The sequence below is a fragment of the Haliotis asinina genome, chromosome 2 (genome assembly GCF_037392515.1).
Source record: "Haliotis asinina isolate JCU_RB_2024 chromosome 2, JCU_Hal_asi_v2, whole genome shotgun sequence".
Classification (NCBI taxonomy): domain Eukaryota; kingdom Metazoa; phylum Mollusca; class Gastropoda; order Lepetellida; family Haliotidae; genus Haliotis; species Haliotis asinina.
The window spans coordinates 64,227,301-64,238,407 of record NC_090281.1 but is presented as its reverse complement, the minus strand read 5'-3'; the positions used below and the strand labels follow the sequence as shown (position 1 = coordinate 64,238,407).

The window sequence follows — 11,107 nt, the reverse complement described above, 5'->3', positions numbered from 1 at the left end:
CATAATATTCAGAACAAACCAACCCTTGCATTTCAATAAACTCCAAATTACGTGGGAGTTTTCAAACACGTGAAACCAAAGATACACACTTCAAAGAAGAGGGCAAGAAAACATTTAGAAATGACAAAATAACCACGTTTCGGTGTTTATGCTCAACTTAAAATCTCGACATTTTTTCTTTCTACTAATGCCTTGCAAATACACTAATGGAAAACACTGATGTAAAAGAAATATGTATCGTGACATATTCAAGGGTTTCTCGGCACGTTTTCATAACTGATATTGTCACCGTACTCAAAACCTACTACAACCACGTTTCTAAGCACATAACCATCAAAAAGAATAAAGGTGGCATTTATGTATTTTGGGGAAATACTTTAGAGCACCACACAGTGATTTCAATGGCGAGGTCTGCAAGTTTAAAACTGAATGATCAGCGCGATTCCATCATTTATGATCGAAACGCTTAAACGCCTAGTCATTATTTGCATGATCACTGACATGCATTTAGTTAGAATAATTAAACCATGAATCACACATTTTTGGAGTTGATAGTTTATTTTAGTGTGTTCAAGTATGAAGCAATCACATCTTCGGAACACTTGGAAATGTGAACAGTACTCAGTACTAATACCTCTGTATGTCGGCTTAATACATGATTGAAGCCCGAACAGGGCCCACTTGTACAAACCGATTTTAGAGCTACAATGATTGTAACTCCCATTCTCCATCAAAGGCTTATGATTGCTTTGTGCAAGTGGGACCAGATAAGCACGGGAAAGGTAATAAAAGCAGACAAAAGGGGATGCACAGGATGTACCCATGTGAGGGATCGAACCTGGTTCTTCGGCATGAGGAGCGAGTGCTGTAACCACTGGGATGCCCAGCCACCCCACCCAAAAAAGATGAATGCGACACAAAAGCACACTATATTGTACAATGACGAATAGTCCAACTCGTACAGACTCATACACAAATTCAACGGCTGCTACAGCTTACTATCCTATTCATAGGTGTGATTTATTTTATACGCTTTGGATAACCACACCGCACTGTAAATTGAATGGATCCGTTACCAAAAAAATGTTGCTTTGATTTTACCATCATAGACAGGTTACTTGAGTAACACCTAAAACACAATCTTATGGATGGGTCGAATCGATAAACGGCCGTAGGACATATTTACACATGGTGTTTATGCTGTAAATATTCAGTTAGGTATCGAACACATATCAATCATAATGTGCATAAAACGTGCTTAGGACTCTATCGATGTCCTTTACAAAAAGCTGCTTTCATCGATCGTCCCATGGCTCCCATGATAGCATCAAAACATCAGTAAACACACTGATTTTAAAGTCGAATGTTTAACACATTTCAAGTCATGTTGATTGTGGAACCGGGAACCAGTTTACTTTCATTTACAGGATCCGAACATTCATTGCCTTTTAATGAAAATATAACTCTCTTTGACTGAACGGACGGACGGATGCACAACAGATGTATTGACATGTTTCCCTGCTTGTGGCTAATTGGCATCTATTTGTGATCGTGACTAACTGCAAACGAATACCATCATAAAGTAGTTTTGCTATCGAGAATTAATGCATTTTAGTTACCATAACAGGTTTCATCAATGTGGTCGCGCGAGTCTACATGGATACATACTGAACTTTAATGTGTGTGGACAAAAATAAATTGACTCAATGACACAAAATAGCACGATTCTGATAACGACATTCAGTTTTGCGCCTCTTTTACACAGTGCGATATCGTTCCGTGCTGTTCCACATTAAATTTGTCTAACAGTGGGAAAGAAACAGTGATGAAGGTGATATTTTTAATCTTGAAATTCAAATGATCCATATCATAAATAAATAAAGATTTGTCTCCTAATCTCTAATATTAACATTTATGCATTTGGCATATTTGTCAGTAAAAGGAGCATAGTAAAGTCAAAGACAAACACATCTTGGAATCAATAATTACCAAACATTGAAGTCTTAATTGTCCTGAAATAGACTGAGTCCAATAGACCGAGCACTATATGTATGTGGGTTGGGTCATCTGTCTACCGATTCGGAGAATAAACAACGTAATTATTCTTACAGTGGAAGTTGTTTTGGTCATTGCAGGAACGTACTGAATTTCAATTCCGTTTAAATAACAAACTAAAATAAAAACGCATTACTTCGATTACATAGGTATCGAGCAAGTGAATCAATATGACAAGGCTGTGCTCACCTATTAAATTAATGTCGCCCTCATTTATCCTCGGCACGCATTGTATTTAATGAAAAGAATAAAGTACATACTTCTAACACAGCCTTTACATTACGCTAAATGTGTGAGGCCGTAGCTTATATATACAGTCTACTTCAGAAGGGTATAGCGTCGCACAACCTTCGCTCTTTGAGAAATCATGACATTGAACATACTGACTTATCAAGAATGTTTTAATGATGATTAATGCTGGAGGTGTGCCTGTATCTAATTCCAACCAAAGGCCATACGCATAAGAATAACAGCCTGATTCATACACATTAATACCTTGTAGATAGCTTTATGGGAGGCTAAATCACTCGTAGAAATGGAGAGTACCCCTCGGGATTTATCTCATTATATGAGTTATTTGACATCATAGCGCTAGTATTCTAGCCTGTGAAGACGGAAAGTACGCATTTAGTCATTTAGCAAACGTCTATCATATCTGTGTAATAAATATACATTTTACTGTATGCAAGACTACTGTATTCAGGTATTCCGTCAGATGACCCAATTCGAAGCCCTCTTCTAACGTATTCCGCTCTGAAAGAGAACTCAAAGAAGAGTACCTGAAAGAACTTGTAAACCATCTTACCTTTGCTCTGCGATCTCCTCGCGATCAACAACTAGTTTTACCAGTCTAAAAAAACTTACCATCTCTAAAAATCTGCAATATTAATTCTAACCAAACCAAATCTGAAAACCTACCTCTTTACAAATTTTAAATGATCAGAATAAGATGAAACATGCAGTAGAGACGGCTCCTGTGATTCTGGCACAGACAGGCTGACAGGGCTGGAAGCGCTGCCTAGTCGAAACCACGAAAAACTTTCGGCAGAATATGCAGACTCCCAACACTGCAACATTATGCATTACCCAGAGCGTCGGAAGGGCTGTGTTCCCGGTGGCGAACTTGGCTACTCTCCTGATCTGCGCCAAGCGATCGAGGAGATAGGAAATCAAGGGCACCGTGAACAATGGGGGGTCTGACGAGAGTGTACTTGGGATACAAGCGAGACATTTCAAAGGCGAAGTTAGCATATTTAGAATGCTTTTCCTGAATCTTGCCAATCACGCTGCTGTCACAAGGGGCAGACAATTCAGTGATGTAAATAAATGCAGTGGCTTTATAAAATCTTTATCAAGATCAGGTTTATTGACTGGAATTCTTATGAGGCGTATACGGGCCTATTGCAAAAGTGTTTACAAACATCTTTTTCCATGACGCCCTGGACATGTTCAGGATCATTTCATGGGTGGACCACAGAGTCAAAGCCACATGCATGTCAGCGAGACATACCATTGTGTCTTTTAAGATATGCTGTTCGTGCCAAGGAATGGCATCCACTGACAAGGTATTGGACAGTCTCAGAAAAATCATTGCGTAAACACACCATGCCAACAAAAGCACAATGTAATAATTGTTATGCTCCCTATATCCTTGTAACTTGTTTTCATGTAACCCCTACCTCCTCTTTCTCCCCCAAACCCCCCACCCCTCACATAACTACACACAGTAGGAAACCTTGATAACAAATATATTCTGGCCAACACATGTATCATTAATTTACGTTAGGCCTCATTGAAAAACATTATTCCAAAAAGAGCACGTTCAAAACACTTTCGCTTTTAGTGCGTCGCTAACTCAAGGGCTGTGACAACGTTATTTCCAAATACAAGAGGATAATCACCAGGAAAAAATGGGTAGTGTATGAGGTCAAACTACATAGGTACGTCCCTCTGTACTTTGACGCTACGAGTATAATCGTTTAACTGAACAGAAAACACAGCAAATAAATGTCAGAATTATTTGATGGCGGATGTGTGTGCTTTGGGTTATCCCGTCTAATCAATCGACTATGTTTGACAATGACGTTGTCAGAAGACAGGTGACTTTGCCATTATAACAAGCCTCCCGTGGCTAGTCTGTTAATGAACACTGACAGTTTTGTCAATATTCGTTTCGATGTATGATATGTCTGAAAAGCAAAGTAAACTGACAAACCAAGTGTTTACTGCATTGCAATTAGTTGTGATGAACTGGTGTTTAACTATGGAGATACTGTATGTACAGGCATTGCCAAAGAACCTTAAACTGCAGTTTTAGTTGAATATCCTGAGATTCAATCAGAAACACAGGCTTTAAGGAATGTCGGCCAAGGTAACATCTGGTAATGAGTTACAAAATGATGAAAACATTCACAGTCTGTGGACTGAATTTGCACAAACTACAGGATTCCATGGAGTAAATAAGCTTGTGTCAAGACGGAATGTGAGGCTGCGATGGTGAGTCAACTGATCTTCATTCACAATCAAACCAAAATCGTTTACCAGTTGACATGATATGACATGATGGGACGTGTGACATGTGACGCAAGGTTGTTAACCAGAGCACGAAAAACATGTTTAACACTTACTATTATTTCCTTTGACTTTGCTATGATAGTATTTCGCTGAAATATATACAAGTTATATAATGCGCGTACAAACGTTGATGACAGTGTTGAGTCATTGATCTCTTTAGCTCCAGCTATGTACAAACTGACAGTAACTTAAATATGAGTTTGAATTCAGGTAGTGTTTCCGGTTTTCGATATTACAGAATGAATTCTGAAAAGTCATTGTTTGTGCAGATGCTACATCTTTTGTATCTAACAGGTTCTAATGTTAGTCATGTTTTCCTGCATTTTCAGTTTGTTAGTAATCTACGGCCCCTGGCTTACTAAAAGGTGATACATTACACACATGGAGAAATCTTTTCGCTACAATCAGATTCAATTGTCACATTGCAGGTGGGACATAAACGTATTAACAGATAAACGCAAGTTCATTTTCAGCACACCTTGTCTCTACCTTGGAATACGACGATAGATAGATAGATAGATAGATAGATAGATAGACAGTCAATGAAGGCTTGAATTCAATGCAAAATGCATGCAAAAAATCTGGCATTTCCTCTGTGTGTGTGTGTGTGTGTGTGTGTGTGTGTGTGTGTGTGTATATATATATATATCCACTCCTAAATCACTCCCCAAAATTTCCTTGCCAGCATCTGGTGGACCTTTGCCGTGTTGCTGATGTCCGCCTATATGTCCTATAACTTATCACGAGAGCTGATGAACTACTACAGATATCCAGTCATCACGAACACGAAGGTTGAACTCCGCGAAGAGCTGCCTTTTCCTGCTCTTACCTTCTGCAACCAGAGTCCTTTCAACTTGACCGCTGTTAAAGAAGCAGATCCATATTTGGAGCATTATTTCAACAGCGCCAGCTTGCTGGGAAGTTTTAATGGTCCGATCAACTGGAGTGACCCGGGATACGGTTCCACTTTCTCAAAACGGCACAGCTTGGATTGGTGGAAAAAGATTTTCATGAATCCAAGCCAAGCACTTGTGTTTTGCATCATGAAAAATAATTGGTGTGTGGAAGCTTTCAAGCCGGTGGTAACCAACTTGGGGAACTGTGCAACATTCAACTGGAATGCCTCTGATGTTGCTAAAGTAAAGGTCACAGGGTTCAACAATAACCTCATCATATTTGCCAATATCCACCACGATAAATATGTTCTTGGCTCACAGATGGCAGCTGGTTTGAGGGTACGTTCACTTTAACCTTTTTTCTCAAATGTTACGGAAATGTAAATTAATATCAGTGTTGTGAAATTCCTAATAATACCATTCACCAATAATACTCTCATGCCTTTTGTTTGAGATTCCTGCTCTTCTGTCAAAGATAATGTATTGTATGTCTAGGTGATTCTGCACGATTCCCGTATTCACCCTGACGTTGCGACATCGTCGTTCTTGGCAGCTCCAGGTACATCAACGTATGCAGTCATTAAAAGATCTACGGTTTGTAATTCACTGCTATTGATATTCAAAAAACTGTTGTAACACTCATATGCGTTGAGTGTAGTATGAATGTTCGTTTGTTTTGAATATTTCTGTTGTAAGTACACGTGCTGACATTTTTGTGCACAATGAAAAATGTGTTCTGGTATGACGGTTTATGTCGGTACCTTGGTTTATCCAAATACCTTTCATGAATGAATAATGAAGCTCTTCCGTTTCCTGTAGCTTCCAATGACAGGTCTTGAGTTCTGAAGATGTCTCTATTACAATGGAAACTACATGAATTGTTTAACATTAGTACAATATACGACATAACGACAAAATAAATTTCTTCGAACTCTTAAGCATTTGGCCTTAACAAAATTATACTTTGTCAATACCAATGATTACTACAGAAAAGTACTAAAATGGTTAGAGAAGACGGATAGCACATTTCACACAAAACGACCCATCGTGGATAAATATAGCATACAGTATGAATGACATTGTTTTCTCTTTGAATTATTTTTAATTCATTGTCAATGGAATTTATTTATTTATTTTGCTTTGATGCAGTTCCAATACCTACCTGCACCCTACCCTTCCTTTGGGAATAGAACATGTGTAGACACCTCATCTCCTACGTTCAATAACACATTAGAATATCACGAGTTGTATACGTATGAAACCTGTCTCCAAGAATGCTTCACAAGAATTATCTTCGACAAGTGCGGGTGTGTCAGGCCTTCGGACCACGGTGAGCACTCAAGGGCTGAGGTCAATATTCAACCATTAATATCGTCCCGCAACATTCTATTGCGGTTAAATGAAACAAACGTTTCCCGTAATCACTCGTACACGTACCTCTTTGGTTATTCTCGAATTGTGTGCATCAGCAAAAATGATTACTTAATGACACTGAATGTGCATATGTCTGTGCAAAATAGCAGAATATGTATGGAATATCATGAAAACCATTTACAATTCACACTAAATCCTGTTGTTTCCAGGAACCATGGAGAAGATATGCTCCATCATTGAAGCTTACACCTGCTACTGGCCAACGTATGGTTAGACCACTTTCCATGTAACCTAATCACAACATGAATTCCATCATTTTAATCACCGTTTGATTATAGCTCTACACTACCATGACATTTTGCGTAAAGATTTCTCTTTGATATATTATTTAACATTTACGGTTTTCAAGTTTTGGATATTTTAATAATGGTCTCTCTTTAACTGTAAAGGTATAGTTCTAATTCGTGCTTTTGCAGGTAACGTTTCGCAAAATCCAGATGTACATTCAGAATGTGGCTGTGAAATCCCATGTAATTTTGATACATACGAGACACAGGTCTCGTCTTCAAAATTCCCATCCAAAGTCTCAATACAGTACACAATTGACCTCGGTTACGGTGGCAACGAAAAATCCCTGAGGTTTGTATATCAAGTGACGACTGTCATCAAGTAGGTGTCTCGTTTCAGACTTTAGCAGGTCTTCGTAAATACGCCCAGAAGGAAATTTATGTGTGGATTTTAACATTGTGAGCAGCGGTTTATTAATTCTATAATTAGAAAACACTGATCAGTTCACGCATTTTAAATTCATGTTAATGAATCCATTGTGCTACTACAACAGACGACTGGACAATGTTCATAGCTATGTACATTGTGTTCATTGAATCATTTAGTCACATGTCCTTCGTGTACATTTTCAGAGACAACTATCTGGAAATCAGAGTTTACTTTGAAAACCTAATGCTCCAGGTAACTGAACAAATCCCAAAGTATACCACCGAGACCATCATAGGTATGTAAAGCCCAAAGCTTAAAAGGTTGGTACTGACAGTTATTCATATTCAAACAGTGAAAACTATGAATGTTGCAAAAATAGCATCTCCTTTATACACTTATGTTATAATTATGTTTTTCCTTTGACATTTTGGTACATCAGTACAATGCTGTGATATTCTGTTTACCTCATCTTATGTTTAATAACCATTACTAGTACAACGTACTAACATCGTCTGATGGGCCTGTATCTTTTGTGAGAAACCAAAGCATGAAAAAAAAATAAAATGAAAACTAGATATATTGACAAAGATCGTTACCTCCTTTAACACACGGACAAAGGCGTGGATATGTCCTTAGTTGCATTAAGAACACTGGGCTATTCAAATACTGCTGTACAGTCAATGCAACGTGTATTGAGCCTAATAGTGATTTTGATATTGATTTGCTGATTTCAACCTATTTGGTATTAAACATTTAACTCCACCAATTTGGAAATTTATTCATGTGAAAAGGGTGGTTTGGTTTTCTTTCTAGGTAACCTTGGAGGTCAGATGGGTATCTGTCTGGGAGCTAGTGTCCTGACTCTCACGGAACTCGGAGAATTCTTCCTCATATTATGTTTGTCCATCTTCAAAAGACTTCAGAATGGTGGTGAGATAAAGCGCATCAAACCCATAACGAAATGAAACAAACCTTTGTCCGAAAACATCATTCTTGCACAATAATTTCTGTTTCATTTTTGCGTCATGGTATAGCTGAAATACGATATATGTGTCCAATGTTTCCTTTTTATTTTGTTTGTTTAAATTCACTAGGATACAGTCATCCTTGTTTGATATCCTGTAGACATATTGTTATAATAGCCAAAAGTAAGAAATGGTATACCCCTTGTTAGAAATTACTGTGGGAATAATGATATAAAAGTGCTGAGTAGAAATAATTCATCGTCACAAACATTCGCATGACAACATCAAATATGTTCCATGTTCTCTCATGTGATTTGTCCAACATGTTTTGTTTTTCAATTACCGCCCATGTACGCACCGCACTTTATGTTTACATTTCAGTTTAAACATCCGTAAAGACTGATAAGCCTTTTTTCCAAATTTGTCATGCATGACAGCTGCAATTAATACAGATGCCATGTTAGACGTCATGTCAAGTCGATGGGTGGTCCAATACTGAGTCGTTGTAGATTGCACGTCATTAATATCATTGTATTTTAGTTGTAAGCTAATGATGTAAATCCATGGTTTAGAGTTTTTATATACCGACACCATAGAACCACATTATGGCAGTGTGCAGCTTTAGTCAACAAACCGTAAATCAATGCGAAAAACACCTTGATGTCTGTGTAAACCATAAAGCTTTACTTGTTTCATAGTCAACATGGCATTAGCATCCCGTTAATCCTAAAATCACTTTTGGTTGTAGATCAATAATATTGTGAACAGTTATATATTTCCATCCGATTGTCATCTCAGTACTTTGACTAGACCGAAGTGCTATTCATGCCGCATAAACTATTTTGTGTGATACAATGCAAATTAATGCATACCAGTCGGATGGATTCCAAATCGATGAGCAACTGCTGGCGATAGGGCATATTCCCTGCTGAGCTATGGTGCCATGCACGATACCCATTTTGATGAGACTATAGAAAAGTCTACAACAAATTTAAGCTCTGATATTCGTCTCACTTTATATAGCTGAAATGCTGTTCAAAGCGATGCTATACCTAGGTACATTCACCTGTACCAATAGAACGTTGAGGGTTTGTATGAAAGGGTCTTTGTGACGGAAGTGATTACCTAAATAGTCATGATAGAAAAAACATGTTACAATTAAATTCTCACTTTTCTACGGAGACGTCCTAGTGCCACAGACTGAATTTTTTAACTCCTAATTAGGACTTGATATTTCCTAATTAGTACTTAATTTCTCCTCATTAGTACATACTATCTTCTAATTAGGACTTAATATCTCCTAATTAGGACTTTGTATTTCCTAAAGGAGAGGAGGAAAATATTAAGGAAATATTAAGACCTAATTAGGAGATAAAAACAATCAGGCTATGGCACTCGGACGTTTCCGTACTTTTCCTATGTTTTTGGAGGTTGTAAATGAATGGACGTATGTCTCTCAGTATCATGGTACAAATTTCTTCTCGTTTTGTCTCAGTTCTGCTGATTAAAATAAACATGATATAAAAAACTCATCCACGGGGTTAAAACATTTTTGCCCAAGAACAAGAATGTTTACGTTCACTCAAAATATGTCCATAGGCGAGCAAGTTTAAATTTTGAATTTTCGAAAAAAGAATTGGCATTATTTTTCATTCTTAGCACTCATTCATTACAACTGCATGCTTAATTTTGATAAAGACCTTATCAGAGAAAGGCCAGGGTTGGGAGAGTTTCTGGACTTTTGTGTGTCCAGAGTGAAGTTGTGACGGTGTTCATATCAATGTTTACTTGCACAAAAAGCCAGATTGATGAACAGCCGAGATGGAAACATTAAATCAATATACCATTAGCACAAGATGAACATTCTCCCCATATGTGGCTGGTTTCAGTGTCTTCTGGTGGCATTTTGTCTACTCACACCATGTAACTGATAATCTCCCAAATCCTGCGAATAACGTTTTTTTGACATTATAGGCATTCATATTTTTTCAGTTACTGTAGCTCGTTAATCCTAAATTAATTTAGTCTCTATTAAATAACAATGCAAGACAGTCGAGACGATTACGTTACAACATCTGCCACTAACAACTCCTAAAACTGAACCCTATAGCTAATATTATCGAAATATACATATTTCACCTACACATTTGGAAGTCTTAAAACCCCCAGAAATCCCCTTTAGTCAAATGGCACTTGAAATATTTAATTTCATGCGTAGTTTCAGAAAACAAACTGAAACTGAAAAACGGGGGAAATCACGACGACGAATTAAATCTTGATGTTGCTCCGGGTGATGATAATTTAAATACTGCTCACAAAAAGTAAAGCACTGTTTGTTTATATGAATTCAAATAAATTTACAGTTAACAAAAAATACCAGGTTAAGTCTTGATAAGAAATAAATTTCTGATAGCTTATTCGCCTAGATTCTTAACTGTATACACTTACTAAATACTGTTTACCACAAGTATGGCATACTTGTTTTTCAAACGAATTACAAGAAAATAGCAAGGGCAGTGCTTACTG

At 37.5% G+C, this 11,107-nt stretch overlaps 1 protein-coding gene across 1 annotated transcript; it reads left to right on the top strand.

The window, feature by feature from the left end:
- Positions 1-4,414: 4,414 nt before the first annotated feature.
- On the top strand, positions 4,415-8,581 carry LOC137271952 (amiloride-sensitive sodium channel subunit beta-like). Its single transcript, XM_067804334.1, has 8 exons — positions 4,415-4,551; positions 5,315-5,864; positions 6,021-6,119; positions 6,675-6,855; positions 7,109-7,168; positions 7,376-7,538; positions 7,820-7,911; positions 8,430-8,581. The coding sequence occupies exons 1-8, from the start codon at positions 4,415-4,417 to the stop codon at positions 8,579-8,581; spliced, it is 1,434 nt and encodes a 477-aa protein (XP_067660435.1).
- The last annotated feature ends 2,526 nt before the right edge of the window (positions 8,582-11,107 follow it).

Bases quoted from the DNA above. Each gene is read 5' to 3' on its own strand.
- LOC137271952 (XM_067804334.1), top strand. From the start codon at position 4,415: ATGTCGGCCAAGGTAACATCTGGTAATGAGTTACAAAATGATGAAAAC. The intron at 6,120-6,674 runs GTTTGTAATTCA...GCTTTGATGCAG, and splicing joins CAGTCATTAAAAGATCTACG to TTCCAATACCTACCTGCACC. The intron at 7,169-7,375 runs GTTAGACCACTT...GTGCTTTTGCAG, and splicing joins CTGCTACTGGCCAACGTATG to GTAACGTTTCGCAAAATCCA.